At 42.0% G+C, this 17,557-nt stretch overlaps 2 protein-coding genes across 10 annotated transcripts in view; one reads left to right on the top strand and one right to left on the bottom strand.

Annotated features, from left to right (window-relative positions):
• coa1 (cytochrome C oxidase assembly factor 1) overlaps positions 1 to 2,388 on the bottom strand; it is a 51,586-nt gene extending 49,198 nt beyond the window's left edge. Inside the window, exons 1-3 of one of the 4 annotated variants that reach the window (XM_072575680.1) lie at positions 2,073 to 2,388; positions 1,830 to 1,898; positions 1,533 to 1,650 (exon numbers count right to left, since the gene is read on the bottom strand). The gene's annotated coding sequence lies outside the window, so the exon portion shown is untranslated. The other 3 variants (XM_072575678.1, XM_072575677.1, XM_072575681.1) reach the window with 3 other exon arrangements.
• A 47-nt stretch (positions 2,389 to 2,435) lies between these two features.
• Positions 2,436 to 17,557, top strand: part of blvra (biliverdin reductase A) — a 50,972-nt gene continuing 35,850 nt past the window's right edge. For 2 of the 6 annotated variants that reach the window (XM_072575676.1, XM_072575671.1), the window contains exons 1-2: positions 12,087 to 12,113; positions 14,638 to 14,765. In XM_072575676.1, coding sequence (XP_072431777.1) covers positions 12,102 to 12,113; positions 14,638 to 14,765 — 140 coding nt within the window. In that variant the 5' untranslated portion in view covers positions 12,087 to 12,101. Of the gene's footprint in view, positions 2,543 to 2,693; positions 2,817 to 12,086; positions 12,114 to 14,637; positions 14,766 to 17,557 lie in introns of those variants that run through there. The other 4 variants (XM_072575673.1, XM_072575674.1, XM_072575675.1 and 1 more) reach the window with 4 other exon arrangements.

Raw genomic sequence — 17,557 nt, 5'->3', positions numbered from 1 at the left:
CAAATAGATGTTTCAGCTTGGCCTTCTCCTGAAATCCTCAGCAGCACACATCAGTTTTTAACCAATTCAATTCAGTCCACGTGGCATCAAGAAACGGTTAGTGCAAAGGCTATGGGCCCTCACAATATTCCAGCAGTTGTGTGCAGTAACTCTAGCCAAGCTGTTCCAGTACAGATACAACAGTAGCATCTGTAAATGTGGAAAAATTGGTTAACTCCTATCCAAAATGCAGGTCAAATCCAATCAGCCAAATACCACTCCAGTCTATTCTCGGTCGTTTGCAAAGTAATTGAAGGAGTTATTTATAGAGCCATCCAGTAGAAATAAAAAAGAGAAATTGCTAGGATAACTCAGCAAGTTGGTATTTTCTGCAGAGAGAAAGTAAAATTACTTCTGAAGAACTTTCTCTCCACTGATGCTGAGTTTGCCCAGCAATTTTTGTTGTTGTTACTGATTTCCAGCATCTGCAGTTCTTTGGGTTTTTTGGAGCCATCAAGCAGCATTGACAAAAGCAGATACCTACTTACTGATGCCAAGCTTGGTGTCCAACAGAACACTCAGCTCCTAATCTTAATACAATATTGGTCCAGATATGAAAAGAGAACAAAGTTCCAGAGGTGAGGTGAGGTGAGAATGACTACCTTTAAATCAAGACTATTCCCCCTATCCATGCTCTTCATGATTTTATAAACCTCTGTAAGGTCACCCCTCAGCCTCCGACACTCCAGGGAAAAAAGGCCCCAGCCTATTCAGCCTCTCCCTATAGCTCTCAGCGTCCAGTCCTGGCAATATCTTTGTAAATCTTTTCTGCACCTTCTCAAATTTAACAACATCCTTCCTATATGCTGTATTCTAAAAGTATACTCCTATACAACTCCTATACTCAATGCTCTGAAAAATGAAGGCAAGCATGCTAAATACCTTCTTCACTCCTGTCTTCCTCTGATTCTACTTTCCAGGAACTATGCACCTGCACGGAGAAAGTGAGGACTGCAGATGCTGGAGATCAGAGCTGAAAATGTGTTGCTGGAAAAGCACAGCAGGTCAGGCAGCATCCAAGGAGCTGGAGAATCGACATTTCAGGCATGAGCCCTTCTTCAGGAGTGTCGGAGGCTGAGGGGTGACCTATGCACCTGCACCACTAGGTCCTATGGTTCAGCAGCATTCCCCAGGGCCCTACAATTAACTATATATGTCCCACCCTGGCTTGCCTTTCCAGAACACAACACTTCACATTTATCTAAACTAAATTCCATCTGCCACTCTTTAGCCCACTGGCCCAACTGATCTCCAGTTGTAACTCTGAGATACCGTACTTCACTGTCCACGACACCACCTATTTTGGTGTAATTTGCAAACTTATTAACAAAATGCATATATTCAAGTCAAAACCACCTATATAAATGGTCAGTGGACCCAGCACCAATCCTTCTGGCACACTGCTATGTTCCTAACCATGCCCTAAATTCATCTGCCTTACCTCTCAGACCGTTTGCTTTGAAATAAATACAGTTTAAATTTATTAATCTTACCTCGTTATATACCAAGCTCTTGCCTGCTTTGACTATTCGACTTGTTCTCGTTATCTACCGTATCAGCCTCAGGCCTTTTTTGGCGGTGGGGGATTTGAGGAGAGGAAGGGTGCCGAAACTAAAGAAGAAACCGCATAAAGAAACGATTTAAATTGCAGGTTAATCCAGATGCTCCTTGCAACAGAACGACCAAAGGGAAAGCTTGCAATTTGACAAAGCTAAGGGTCCTGGCAAATGTTCAATAAAAAAAAGGAAACATTCACAGGCAGCATGTGTGGAAAGTTAAACTGGAATTACCTGTTCGAGTTATTGTAGTGAAGAGAAGTCACGATGACCTTAGATTTAATCCAGTCTCTTTGCTACAGGCTGTAACAACAATAAAAACACTATCAGATTCCTCACATTGAATCACCAAGACTTCACCACATGGAGAGCGCCATCTTGTCAGTCTCACAATAACTTTATTGACAATCTCGCGACATTGGTTAAAGTCCAAAAAGGTATCAAAATATGTCCTGAAAGTTTAATTTAAAAACACACTTTTAAAAACAAATTAAAACTTGCGAATCAACGTGCGTAACAAATTCAAGGCGATACTTAAGAATTCGTTTCATCCAATAAACCGATGCAGTCACTCTTCCCGCCGGTGAACCGAGGTTAATTTCAGCAGGATAATGGATGAGCCTCTCATTCGCTGCGTCGTTCTCCCAGTCACACGGCTGATGGTGCAGCTAGAAAGTGGATGCTACAGTTCTTTGTTGATATAGAGACAGTGGTGATACAAAACACTGCCAGATGTGGTCAGTCTCATTTTCATCATCCTGCAGTTGCTGCAGGGACGGGGATAATGGCGGCCACGGCGCCTGCGCTCTGACGTCATTGGAATACGGTCTATGGGATCTACAGAGAGTCAGGTGGTTCAGGATGCGCCTGCGCACTGTCTCAAAGAGTGAAACTTTATGTAACAGTTTACGTAAGTTTTTCAGGAGGTGAGTGTGAGTATTCATAGAGTACGTTTATTGTAGTAAAGAAACGGGAATTTATGGTATTACTGTTAAAATACATTATGTGTGCAAGATAGGTGTTTAGATAATCTCTACTTGCCTTTGAGAAACTGATGTTGAGCTGCCTTTTTGATTTGCTGCAACCTGGGGAGGTGAGGATACCCACAGTGCCAGGATAGTGACCCAGCGACAGATAACGACTGGCAGTATCGTTCCAATCAGGATTGTATGGAGCCTGATAGGGAGCTTGCGGGTGGTCTTCTGTGCTATCTTTCTAATGGTAAAGTCAATGAAGTGCTTCTGGCACTGTTTACCTTATTATATAGAAAATGTGGTGCAGTGAAGCCCCCAGAGACATTGGTGTGATAATGACAAATTATATTTTTTAGTCATGTTGATTGAGGGGCAAAAATTGGTAGGACAGTAGAAGAACCAGTGATTCATTAAGGTAAAAGGAAAGGTTTCTGACTTTTTTTTGAGGAAGTAATGTGATCTACTGATGAAGAAAATGCAGAGAATCTAGTCTATCTGGATTTACAAAAGTTATTTGATAAAGTGTGTGTTGAAGTCTTGCTGATGGAGGTAACACAATGTAGCACCTTCTTGCCTCTGACCCAAAAGGTCTGAGTCTAAGTCCCATCCCAAGATCTGATAGCCAATGATGGTGCATTCATAACATGTCCAAACTATCCTTCTAACATAAACCAATGACAAGCCATAAGAATGGGAGTAATTTCTGGTAAGCTATGTGAAAGAAAGTTAGACCTTTACCACAGCACAATTCATTGCGCCGGGACTACAAGATGTATGTAAAAATATATGTTGATACAACAGTTTGGACCTGCTAGAAACAACGGTGTAAGCAGAATTCATAATAGTTTGAAGAATAAAAGTGGATAAACATATGGAAAAGATAAGGTGACAGGATTAAGTGGATAGCTCTTACTGCTTACACAAAGTGGGAATTAAGTCATACATTATCTATGTGAATGGTAGGACAAATGAATGCTGAAAATGTGTTGCTGGAAAAGCGCAGCAGGTCAGGCAGCATCCAAGGAGCAGGAGAATCGACGTTTTGGGCATGAGCCCTTCTTCAGGAATGAGAAAAGTGTGCCAAGCAGGCTAAAAGGTAGGGAGGAGGGACTTGGGGGAGGGGTGTTGGAAATGCGATAGGTGGAAGGAGGTTAAGGTCAGGGTGATAGGCCAGAGTGGGGGTGGGGGCGGAGAGGTCAAGAAGAAGATTGCAGATTAGGAAGGTGGTGCTGAGTTCGAGGGTTGGGACTGAGACAAGGTGGGGCGAAGGGGAAATGAGGAAACTGGAGAAATCTGTGTTCATCCCTTGTGGTTGGAGGATTCCTGGGCGGAAGATGAGGTGCTCTTCCTTCAGTCGTCGTGTTGCCATGATCTGGCGATGGAGGAGGCCAAGGACCTGCATGTCCTTAGTGGAGTGGGAGGGGGAGTTGAAGTGTTGAGCCACAGGGTGGTTGGGTTGGTTGGTTGGGTGTCCCAGAGGTGTTCTCTGAAACGTTCCGTAAATAGGCGGCCTGTCTCCCCAATATAGAGGAGGCCACATCGGGTGCAGCAGATGCAGTAAATGATGTGTGTGGAGGTGCAGGTGAATTTGTGGCGGATATGGAAGGATTCCTTGGGGCCTTGGAGGGAAGTAAGGGGGGGAGGTGTGGGTGCAAGTTTTGCATTTCTTGCGGTTGCAGGGGGAGGTGCCAGGAGTGGAGGTTGGGTTGGTGGGGGTGTGTGGACCTGACGAGGGAGTCACGGAGGGAGTGGTCTTTTCGGAACGCTGATAGGGGAGGGGAGGGAAATATATCCCTGGTGGTGGGGTCCGTTTGGAGGTGGCGGAAATGACAGCGGATGATACGATGTATATGGAGGTTGGTGGGGTGGTAGGTGAGGACCAGTGGGGTTCTGTCCTACTGGCGATTGGAGGAGCGGGGCTCAAGGGCGGAGAGGCGGGAAGTGGAGGAGATGCAGTGGAGAGCATCGTCGATCACGTCTGGGGGGAAATTGCGGTCTTTGAAGAAGGAGGCCATCTGGGTTGTTCAGTATTGGAACTGGTCCTCCTGGGAGCAGATGCGGTGGAGATGAAGGAATTGGGAAAATGGGATGGCGTTTTTACAGGGGGCAGGGTGGGAGGAGGTGTAGTCTAGGTAACTGTGGGAGTCGGCCGGTTTATAGTAAATGTCCGTGTTGATTTGGTCGCCCAAGATAGAAATGGAGAGGTCTAGGAAGGGGAGCGAGGAGTCTGAGACGGTCCAGGTAATTTGAGGTCGGGGTGGAAGGTGTTGGTAAAGTGGATGAACTGTTCAACCTCCTCGTGGGAGCACGTGGCCTCATTCCTAAAGAAGGGCTCATGCCCGAAACATCGATTCTCCTGCTCCTTGGATGCTGCCTGACCTGCTGCGCTTTTTCAGCAACACATTTTCAGCTCTGATCTCCAGCATCTGCAGGACTTACTTTCTCCCAGAACAATTCCTATTCCTGTCTTATGTTCTTTCATAAAGCTAGGAGAAGCACCAAAGGCTGAGTGCCTTCCTTCTGTGGCATAAAATGCTGTGAAATAAAGAAAGCTAAATTTGAATTGAATGTCCCTACCTGACTTGAGACAAGGAATTTTGGTCTGTTGGTTGTGATGTCGAACATGGAGCAGCTGGAGTCTAATTGATTTTTTTGAAATGTGTTCATCAGGTATTACAAACTGTTCAAAGTTCCTACCCTGTATTAAAGTATATCAATAGTACCTGTCCTCCTAAAATAATTTTAAAACTAGTGTTAAGTTCATGTCAATAAAATTAACCTATAATGTAATTTATTAAACTCCTCAAGTGCTTGGATAATACTTAATAATAATTGAAGGGGTGTTATGAAATGGTTGAGGAACTGAGAGAGATTACCTTTCTTATCAGGCTGCAACACAGTACAGTAAACCACCCGTACAGTGTATGTATCTCGCTCCTCCATTTTCCCTCAGTATATCTTCTTCATCCTGCATTAAACGTGATGCGTCTGCTGGTGTGAGATACAGTACTTTCAGCAGCACTCATGGCGATTGGGCATTTCAGAAACAGACAAGTTGTTTCAGGAATCTACAGTTAAATTGCTTATTCACGATGAGCAGCATCACTGAGGATGAAAATCCATAGCCTTTGTGGCATATTTCTACCATAAATCAAACAAGAAGACATCAAAAGAGCTGGAAAGTTAAACCAGGGCCTACATAAAACTAACCTTTTTTAAATTAATCATTGATTGGGCATAAACATCATTTGTGAGGCCAGCATTTATTGCCAATCCTAACTACCCTTGAGAATGTGGTTAGCTGTCATCTCGAACCATAATCTATGCGCTTTAAATATGCCCACAATGGTGCTAGGCTAGGAATTCTAGGATTTTGCCTAATAAGAGGTGAAGATATTGTAGTTGAGTTCCAAGTCAGACTGGTGTGTGACTTGGAGGGGAACATGCAGGTGGTGATTTTGTTGAGAGCACGTCTTGAATACTGGATCACTGAATGAGAAGATAAAGATCCAGGTATTTCCCAATTTCACAAAAAGTTTAAGCTAACAAGCAGAAGCCATTTTAATCTGGTAGTTAGCTCTAATACCTACAATGTTGCTGAGTCAAAATTCTGGAACTTGCTGTAACAACAATGTAGATGTGCCGACATTGCACAGGGTCTGAATCAGTTCAAGAAGACCGCTTACCTTCTCAAATGTTTGAAAATGGGAAATTCCTGTTCCTACTTGTGTGATGAAGCCATTGCTTACCTAAAGCAAGCTGGGAAGTGTTAGGAGGATGGGTACCAGTGGAAGAGAGACATAATGCTCAGTTTTCCACTTTCTCAAGGACAGGTAGATTGGCAATGTGTTATTCAAAGTAAAATGTCGCAGAATGGTTCTGTTGGGGGCAATTTGTGTATGACATGAGTTAACCTGTAAATCCACATGAAGTTCCAACTGGGATTAGAATAAGGGGGGAAGTTTTAGTTAAATGATTTATATGATTACTGCTTTTGAAGTTAAGCTTCATTTTTCATTTATTCTTATTCAAGAAAATAATCTGGTTAAAAGAAAATTAAACTGCAGAAACACAAATGCTGATGCAGCAGAGAGACATTTTCTGTGGAAATGCAGTGTGGCTGAACTGGCATGAACCTTGAGGCCTTATTTGGAAATGCAAAGTGAGGATGTTGTACCATACCAAGAAAGACCAAGCAACTGTGTTTAGTCAAGGATGAGAATGAAGCACAGATTTCAGAGAGGAGATAGTCAGTGGCAGTAGGTGCCATGCCACTTCTGGAATGTGTTAAAAAGAAAAAAAAAGATGTTTTTTAAAATTGACCATTTTGGAATTTAAGCAATGTACAATCTACGAGACTCATTGAGGTAACGTGCTGCCTCATAATCCATTCTTGGGTGAACTCTCCTAACATTGGCTCAAAAAGCACATGATGTTTAATACATTGTAATGCTTGGAGATCCTTTTCCTTGTTAGTCCCATCCAGTTTATAACGTGTGAACATCAGCCAGAAGGGTTATGCTTCCTGATTGTTTTTTTAAAAAGGTACTTAAAATCACAGTGGCATATAGGTCTGCTCAGATGAAAGAATGTGAGTATGGCTGAGTGCATACCAATGATTGCTATTTTTTAGACATCTTAAATATGTTTACCTTATAGGAAGCTGTTTAAAAAGAAATATAATGTGGGCTGTTCCTGGAGGAAAAGGCAGTACGGGGCATACTTAGGCTTCTGTGGCTTCAAATGCTTATTACAATATCTGTGTCATTATAAGTTTTGTTGTTCTTCAGATGCGCCCTACAGAAATGAAGAGCAAAGATCCAACATCAGGAGAAAAACATACCAATCTCGACATAATGTATTTTCCTCTGTTTGCTAATATTTGTGATGCAATATGCTGCAGATTGGACTATAACAGGCAGGGGGGTCATGTCGCTCAGTGAAGAGTCCATCTGCTAGTTTCCAATTTTTATTCTCTGGCTGATTTTTCTGACTAGTAATAGAAAACAGTGGAAAATATACACCCATGTATCTGAATGACTCTGCAATCTGTCTGATGCTTTCCTCCAAGGTTAGCAACATTGACAACAAGCGATAACTTCAGCCTGTATCTATTGTGATATCCATGGAAATTGATCAAAACAACAAGACTTCCTTGCACTGTTCTGGATTGTAAAGTATGATACAGATTTACAGCGATTTTTGAGAAAATTTGTAGCTCCGGTTAATGATAAGTATGTAAATTAGCTCGCTAAGCTTGTTTTCAGATGTTTTGTCACCATACCACCAGCGCTTCACCAGAGACACTCACTGATAATGTTACCTAGTATGGTGATGAAACATCTGAAAACAAACCTTCAAGCTCAGTGAGCTAACTTAATTACAGACTTACTGTAATCTAATCTGGATTTCCCTTTACTAATCTAAATTTTTCAATGAAGAAGGCTGTTCTAGGGCAAATGACTGCCTACTCAATTGCTGCTGTAGATTTTTTATTGTCCTATGTTAGGGGAAACATCATGACATTTCTGTGACATATTCATCCACAAATGGTTTGGGGATGCTTTTGGAGCCAGATAACTAATATAAACCATTTACACCAATTCAACAAGACAGTGATTATTGTTCTGGAGGTCAGATCAGTGTCCAAAAAAAAATTTGGCCACAGCATCATTAATGTAGACAGCAATTGCACATAGCAAAATCACAGATGTTGTTGACTTTATGGGAATTAATAAGAAAATTTAATTTTACGATTGAGCAGTTCTCTTCTGTCTGTAACCCTCTGAAAGAATTCATTTAAGTTGGAGAATTCAGAGGGTTCCATTACCTGGCATATCTACTGCTGGACTCAACACATCTGCTGTCAGCATTATACTTCCCAGACCTGATGTACTCTGGCACCTTAATCCTACACTCACCACCAGCTGAAAGTTTCCTCGCTAATATCAGTTCCGAGGAAGGATCATTCACTCGAAACTTTAACTCTGATTTCTCTCTGCAGATGCTGCCAGACCTACTGAGTTTTTCCAGCAGTTGTTCTTGAATTCCTGAACAAGTTTGTAACAAAAACCCCCATCCTAGAATCCCCAGTATTGAGGCCATTTAAAGTTTAGTGAGTCTTAAACTGATTAGGGATGGAAATATGATTTCTGACACTAATATCTAGCCAATTGACTTGAACCTTCAGAGGTATGGCAATCAGCATTATATTGTTGCTCTGCTCCTACATTTTTGCCAATAACGCCGAGCTTCACATTTCTGGCCGGTTATTCCAATAGCTCCTTCAAATTGGGTTGGAGGAATTGAGCTATAGGGAGAGGCTGAACAGGCTGGGGCTGTTTTCCCTGGAGCATAGGAGGCTGAGGGGTAACCTTATGCAGGTTTATAAAATTATGAGGGGCATGGATAGGGTAAATAGGCAAAGTCTTTTCCCTGGGGTTGGGGAGTTCAGAACTAGAGGGTGAGAGGGGAAAGTTGTAAAAAAGAGCTAAGGGGCAATTTTTTCACAGAGGGTGGTGCATGTATGGAATGAGCTGCCAGAGGAAGTGGTGGAGGCTGGTACAATTGCAACATTTAAGAGGCATTTGGATGGGTATATGAATAGGAAGGGTTTGGAGGGATATGGGCAGGGTGCTGGCAGGTGGGACTAGATTGGGTTGGGATATCTGGTCGGCTGGACGGGTTGGACCAAAGGGTCTGTTTCTATGCTGTACATCTCTGACTCTATGACTCTAATTGCACAGCATACCTTAAATGAATTTCCTTCCTCGTAGAGCTGGATCATTAATAAGCCACGCACTGGCTGTCATATTCTGGTATGCATTCACCAAGATATTTAAAATTCTGGGATATTTAAATCACTTTTCAATATATTCGTGGACATGTGGGTGAGTGTGAGAGTGAATGGAAGAATGTGTAGATGTGAAAATAGACAGAATGGCTGAGGTAAATGGCTAAGGGCAGGCTGGACAATTTGCACCTTGGGGAGAGTTGGATCATGGGATCTAGACGGGTTGAGTGGTTGAAGGGTCTAGGGATGTGGAGGGGATTGTTGGTGGGAGGCCTTAGGGTTGGATTAGTTGCACAGTTACTCGAGTCAAACTAGGACTTGTTCATTTGACATTTGCAAAGTGTCCAACTCTAATTCAGGGTCAGGACCTTGCCCAAGTGCCTGGGGAGTGGGGAAATTGCACTTCAGAAGTTCAGACTTCCAAGGAGATTCCCACTCAGTCAATGTATTGGAACTTCAACAGGATCCCAACAGGCAATTTGTAGCATATGTTTTATCTCTGACTGTCTAGAGCCTCACCAGGTTGGGCCATCATTGTATAGATGGGAACTCCAAATATAGGATTATGGTCAGCATGCTACATTGGAGCTTTGGCCATCTGGCTGTCAAATCTGAGACAACAGAGCCTTATTAAAAACAAAAACTGTCTCTGTCAAAAGTATAAAAAGGAACCAATTTCCCAAGCCTTTCAGTTCTGAAGGGTCTTGATTTAAAACTTTTCTCTCCGCATATGCTGTCAGACCTGTAGAGTTTCTTCAGCATTCTGTGTTTGTTTCAGATTTCCTATATCTACAGTATTTTGCTGTTTTATTTAAATAAATCGAGTTCAAGAATAAAAGTACAAAAAGTGCTGGAGAAAACTCGGCAGGCTAGATGGCATCAGTATATACAGAGAAACAGAGTCTGTGACCCTCCATCAGAGTTGGGAACAGTTAGAAGTGTAACAGGCTTTGAGCAAGGGGTGAATGGAACAAGAACGAAGGAAATTTATGTGATAAGATTGGAGACAGACAAATTGAATGATGGCTAAGCAGCACCCTGTTCAACTTTTTCAGTTATGCAAGTCAGTTGGGGGAGGGGTGTTGTGAATTGGGGTTGAGGGGATGGAGGAGTGGAAAAGGGTATCATGGGCATGGTGCAAGGCTGAAAATGGGTGTTGGGCAGAGATGGTGATGTTGATTTATGGGAACAGTCTATCGAGGTAAGAAAATTCAAGGTAAGTAGTGTCGAAGTGTGGCTCCAACTGGGTTATTGGCTGACAAAGTCTTTATAGTTTTTGAGTTCACCTCCTGGATGTTGTTTTTGGACAAGCTTCTTAGTGAAGTATGGAAGGGAGGGCCAGCTCAGTCTGTTACGTTTGGGTATGTCATGCAGAGCCATAAACACAGTACTGAAAGGAACATTTAATAAGGAATTTTAACAAAAGGTGCAACACTCTTTCTTCCAGAAGAAAGGAACTGTCCTGAACTGCCCTGTAACTGACAAGGCATGCCAGTGTATTTATTTCTCTGACTATGCTAGTCTCAACAAACAGTAACAATGCACACTTAAATAAACCAGTATAATGTGAATTATGTCCAAGTGAAATGTAAATTTAAGAAAAAAACAACTTTGCCACCTTTGTGCTTTTATGTAATGGAAGTGGTGTTCAGGGGAAAAATTGGCCACAATGAAGAGCCTCTTTATTTGACATTTTTATTGCTACCCATGACCTGCTACCTTGTCAGCTGATGGTGAATTTCACCATCAAAACACTTTCCATACACAGTAATTGCACATATTTCTTTTGTCAACACTTTTTTTCAATTTTAATTGTAATTGTATGAAAAATGGGGGGAGAAAACATGAAATTGGAAGTGATACCACTTTAGTTCCACAGTCTGAAATTGCACACCACCTACAATATTGCAGACTTTTAAAATACTGTACAGTCATTACTTCCCTGTACTTTAATTGCCTTGTGACCATATGTATTAATCCCAGGTATTTAAGGAGCCAGTAGCAATCTAGTAAACTAACACAAAATAATAGTTAGCTGTAAAGCACTGCCAACAGTATTGCAGATATAATTCAATCATAAATTCAGAATGTCTTGGAGTGCAGACATAAATCACAAGAATAGTTTCAGGAATGAGAAACTTCAGTTATGAGGATAGATTAAATAAGTTGGGACTACTTTCCTTAGAAAGAAGTCAGTTCAGATGAAATTTGATAAAGTTTACAAAATCACGAATGAACTGGATTCCATAGATAGAGGCTCTTCCGGCTTGTAAAAGGAACAAGCGAAAGAGTGTAAATTTAAAGTGATGTGCAAACAAAGCAAGGATGATGAGAGGGGAAAAAAACTTCTTTTACGCAGTGAGTAATTAGAATGTGGAATGCAATGCCTGGAAATGTGGTGGAAGCAGGCTCGGTTGAGGCATTCCAAAGAGCATTGGAAAGAAATAATGTGCAAGGGAGTAAGGGAAAAGAAAAGGAGATTTGCATGAGGTAATGATGTTTATTTAATGAGCTGGAGCAGGTATGATGGGCCAATGGCCTCTCTTTGTGCCCATAATAATTGTGATTGAGATCCTTCTTGATTTTTACCAAGTCAATAACTAACAAGAAAAGACTACAAACCTTAAAAAATACACTAAATGTTACTCTCAGCATTTCTGACCTAATTGTTTGCACTTGTTAATTATGCAGACACACACAGGCCGAGGAGAACAAGCCAATAATTTCCTGTGCTTGGCTATGTATAGAAAGGTAAAGTGATATCCGACTGCATTTCTTGCACAAAGAGCAGGTAGAAATTGACGTCATTCTCAAGTGATAAGCAATAGCTGCTAGGTGTAAAATGAAAAAGCGTATGCACTGGAATAAAATTAACTTCCTCCTAGTAGTCACCCTCCCTCTCCCATTTCCACTGCAGCCTCACTATAATTTCCTAACTCCCAGGTGAGGAGGTGGTTGGCTCTCAGACTTCATCCTATACTCCCACCAATCCTGCAGCAGATGCTCTTGTCTCCCAACCAGCATGTGCTTCTGAGACCTTGGAACAGGTTTCACCTCCATGCTCCTACTGCAGGTCACACCACCAAAAATAGATCACTTGGAGTAAATATAAACTTAAACACTGTATTTCCATTAATTTACATGTTGCCTGTAAGACTCCATTATATTAATTTAAATAGCCCACATCTTAATAGGCATGTTTAGATATGTTGGAGTTCTATTTATTTTGATAGTTCAAATGCAAATCAACAATCAGATCAACAAAGGCAAAATTACCTACATCATAAATCTTCCCACTTAAATGTTATACACCCACATTAAAATGATCAGATGCTGTCTACAACATGGCCTTCATATGTAGCTATGCCCTGAATCCTCTGCAACGTTCGCTTTGCACTGTGTCATTATCTGCCATTTACTGGGTAAATGTTGCTGATTTTGATGGGTGCCATGGGAAATGCCTGCAAAAGCAGCATGGTGCCCAGGTTGACTCTTACAAAGAAGGCCTACCATATCTTTTGCCATCAAGCACCTAAGAGCCTCATCTGAAAACAGGTTGTGAAAGGGTAGAGCTTTCTCTGTCAGAAGCTGCTGGCTCATTGAAGGTCTGAAGCCACTGCACTCTCAGTGGTGTTGCACAGACACCCATAGCTTCTGCCAGCAGAGGGAGTCAGGGAAATCTGAAGCAAGGACAGGATGTTGACTGTCAGCAGCCATGTCCTGTCTGATATATTACCCTTGCTCAGGCATTGAATGACTTTATACTGGATTAGTGGTGCTGGAAGAGCACAGCAGTTCAGGCAGCATCCAACAAGCAGCGAAATCGACGTTTCGGACAAAAGCCCTTCATCAGGAATAAAGGCAGTGAGCCTGAAGCGTGGAGAGATAAGCTAGAGGAGGGTGGGGGTGGGGAGAGAGTAGTATAGAGTACAATGGGTGAGTGGGGGAGGAGATGAAGGTGATAGGTCAAGGAGGAGAGGGTGGAGTGGATAGGTGGAAAAGAAGATAGGCAGGTCGGACAAGTCAAGGAGACAGTAACTGAGCTGGAAGTTTGAAACTAGGATGAGGTGGGGGAAGGGGAAATAAGGAAGCTGTTGATCAAGATCTCCTCAGCCACCTACCAAGCTGACAACTAGCATTGACATTTCTTTTCTCTCAGGTGGGTCACTTTTTGGCTGGTCCACTTATAGCTGGATTATACCTAACTGAATGGTCACAGAAGGGTGTCAATTGGCAGCGGCATAAGAAGGTGGCTTCTGGACCTTCTCTCCCAGAACTTAGTTCTGGCAATGGTGACAGGGTTCAGGAACACCCCTGCTCTGCCTAATTTAAATGTCCTTCCCACCTCCTACCTCACCGCCTCCAAGGCCCCTGCCATGTCAATTAATTTTAATAAGACAACATTATTTGGTCTCCTTCCCATCAGAAAGATGTTGTGAAACTTGAAAGGGTTCAGAAAAGATTTACAAGGATGTTGCCGGGGTTGGTGGATTTGAGCTATAGGGACAGGCTGAACAGGCTGGGGCTGTTTTCCCTGGAGGGTCTGAGGTTGAGGGGTGACCTTATAGAGGTTTATAAAATTGAGAGGCATGGATAGGGTAAATAGACAAAGTCTTTTCCCTGGGGTTGGGGAGTCTAGAACTAGAGGGAATAGGTTTAGGGTGAGAGGGGAAAGATATAAAAGAGACCTAAGGGGCAACGTTTTTACACAGAGGATGGTACGTGTATGGAATGAGCTGCCAGAGGAAGTGGTGGAGGCTGGTACAATTGCAACATTTAAGAGGCATTTGGATGGGTATATGAATAGGAAGAGTTTGGAGGGATATGGGCTGGGTGCTGGCAGGTGGGACTAGATTGGGTTGGAATATCTTGTTGGCATGGACAAGTTGGACCGAAGGGTCAGTTTCCATGCGGAGTATCTCTATGACTCTATTCCTCTCAAATTTGAAGAATATGGTGTTGGGGGAAATTGTACATCAGCTGTAGTGGTTTAGGAAGAAATGCCAGCTGATATAACTAAAGCTTTTTGCATAACTCCTCAATTCAAATTAAGAAAGAAATATAGGATGGCTAACTCTAGTTAAATATAACCACTGAAAATACAATTGTATCTAACCTAATTTCTGGTTGACTAATTTGTGCATATTTCTAGCTGCTAAACAGCTGATAGAATAAATGATTCATATCACAGGTTTTACATTGACAGCAAAATACTTGATTTCAAGAAAAGACAGATTTAGTCTAACTCTGACTACATTTTTGTGTTTATTTGCAGTACACTGAAATGTTGGGTGTGGTTATTGTTGGGATTGGCACCGCTGGCAGAGTTCGGGTCCGTGATCTGCTGAATCCATTGCCAAACAGCGCCATAGAAAAGCTTAAACTCATGGGTTTTGTCTCCAGGTAAGAAATGTTAATGTTGTTTCTACACATGAGCACAAGTTCATGATATGGAACTGAAGTATTCTGGCTAAATTGGAACAACATTTGTCAGCCCCAGTTCAAAGTAAATGGTGTGATTTAGCTAAAGGTTTTGGGGGTCAAAGTTCCTCAGAAGTATTGCGAACTTTCATGCTAAAATTAGAGATTTATGTTTGGGGACTCCAAACCCCCTCAACCTGCCTGTCCCACCCTTCTGCTGAGAACACTGGACTCCTGGCTGGAGAAGATCTGGATGTTCCCATATAGGCCATTAAGGATTGGAACCACTACTAAGCTCTTACTAGCCATCTGCAAAGAGACGTGATAGCAGACATATCCCAATGTTGAGAATCCTTCTGTTCATGGCCTACAAGAGGTGCAACATAAATTCAAAGGCCAGTGTATCAAGGGAGAAGAACAGCCTTCCAGTGATTATGCTTAGTAGTGGTTCCAATCCTTAATGGCCTATACAGGAACATCCAAATCTTCTCCAGCTAGGAGTCCAATGTTCTCAGCAGAAGTGTGGGACAGGCAGGTTGAGGGGATTGGGGTCCCCAAACCTAAATCTCTAATTTTAGCATGAAAGTTGGCAATACTTCTGAGGAACATTGACCACTGAGAATCCTAGAGTTTTGTAAATTGGCTATATTTTTGAAAGTATAATCCAGCTCAACTGGAAAGTTGTAGTCCCTCACACTTATTCACATTGATTTCCAGATGATCTATGTTTACCAATTTTGCTCATTCAGCAACCTCTGATACTTTTTAATTGTTGCAAATTCTGCTGTCCCCTTGCAATTGCACTAAACATCTGTAAACACAGATCCAGCAAAAAAATTCCTTGTGATATTCAGGTAATTCTGGCATAACACATATTTCTGCAGCGTGATTTGGCTATAACGTTGCTGCAGAATTAGGGAACGATATTTTGAAGAACACTTACCTTTGTAGCACGATTCCAGATGGGATCGATATGCGCGCTTCGTTCAGTGCGTGTGCCGCTGTGCGTGCTGAAATCCCTGTGCTGTTCTGTCTATGCGCCAGTGTTCTTACTGTTCTGTGCATGCACCGAAATCCCTGTGCTGTTCTGTGCATGCACTGGCGTTCTTCTGTCCTGAGCATATGCCAATGTTAGCTGCTGAGAAAGCAACTTTCTGTGAGAGGTACAGTACAGAGAACAGCTTTCTTACATTTTTTACATGTACGGTGTTAAATGACTTTTGTTAATAAATATGATTTCAACCTTCACTTAGGCTGTGCTATACTCTGCATTAGACTTTTTTGGGGTTATTTTTGAGCGATTTGTGAGTGATACTTTTGCTGGTCTGCTCCAACTTCACTTTCCCATAGGCCCGATTATTTCAATTAAGCAATTTTGTATTAAGTGAGGTTTCACTGGGACACAACTACGGCGTTATAGGAGAATGACTTGTACCAAACCTTTTCCAATCAGAACAACAGCTATCCACCCTAATTCCTTATTTCCTATCTATTCACCAACTTCCTATCCAGATTGCTGGGTTTTGTAACACCTTCATATTTCCAACAAGCCTGTTGGGAGATACATATTGAATGGCTTCCATGTAATCCTCAGTTACTGATTTCTCCTTAACTATACAATCAGTCACTTCAAAGCATTGAATTAAAATGTATGCTTAATTCACAACTAACCACCTAATGATGGTGCTTATTAATTAACCTATGCAATTTTAAATCCTTTGCTCCCAACTCGCACATAGGAACATACCTAACAAACTCCTTTGTCAGGGGAAGTCATCATTAAATGATGGGACCTTCCTGAACCTTGCAAACCTTAGCTGGGTTGGGCAGAGGCCCAAGTAGGCATAGTTAAATTGGGGTGCCATCTATGCTGGAGATATTTTGGGATCCTCATCTCTTGCAAACGAATGCTGTCTCCTGTCTTATCATGATTTTCTCCAGTCTTCATTATTTACCAAAGCAATAAACCATGAGCCTTCCCTGTTTTTATACCGGACTGTGACATTGACAAAGATTTACTGCAGTCATTTCAAGTGTAACTTTCTGACAAATTTTCTTGGATTTCCTAAGGAAGATGCCTTTGTAGTGACAGCAGTAAATCTTTGCTTTGTGAATATCAGACAGAATAAATCAACAGAATATATTTTCTTTATCACAGCCCAGTTCAAAAGATAGTTTAAGCTATTTGTTTTCAACTGTTATTTATTGTAAACAACAAAACACTCTTTTGCAGTGCCCTTTGGTGATTATACTTTTTTTTTCCCTGTGTGTTGTTTTGGTCTCCTGACCAAGGGCTGAATATAAATTTAACATGGTGCAGGACCCTGCCAAGCATGTTTGTGGTGGCATTAGATGTATAATGAGGAGGGTGCCCAGCCCATATCTTGCCAACTACTCCTGAGCTCAGTTGCATGTTACGGAGGGTAGGCAGGTGAACTGCAACCCATCCTCTATACCTAAGTAAATAATTATATATTACTTTTTATTAACTCCCAAGATGTAGGCATTATTTGCTACACCAGTGTTTATTGGCCATTCCTAATTTCCCTTGAGCAGGTTGTGAGGAGCAGTCTTCTTCAGTTGTTTCAGCCCTTGGGAGTTCCAGGGTTCTGACCCAGTGACACTGAAGAAAAGTCATACCAGATTCTAAATGTAAGCTCTGTTTCTCTCTCCACAGATGCTGCCAGGATTGCTGTGTTTCTCCAGCATTTTGTGTGTTTGTTAGTGAATTTCTTTCATAATGCCAGTTGTAGCAACCATACAAATATGTCTAA

The sequence above is a fragment of the Chiloscyllium punctatum genome, chromosome 8, assembly GCF_047496795.1.
Source record: "Chiloscyllium punctatum isolate Juve2018m chromosome 8, sChiPun1.3, whole genome shotgun sequence".
Classification (NCBI taxonomy): Eukaryota; Metazoa; Chordata; class Chondrichthyes; order Orectolobiformes; family Hemiscylliidae; genus Chiloscyllium; species Chiloscyllium punctatum.
This window is presented reverse-complemented; position numbering and strand designations above follow the sequence as displayed.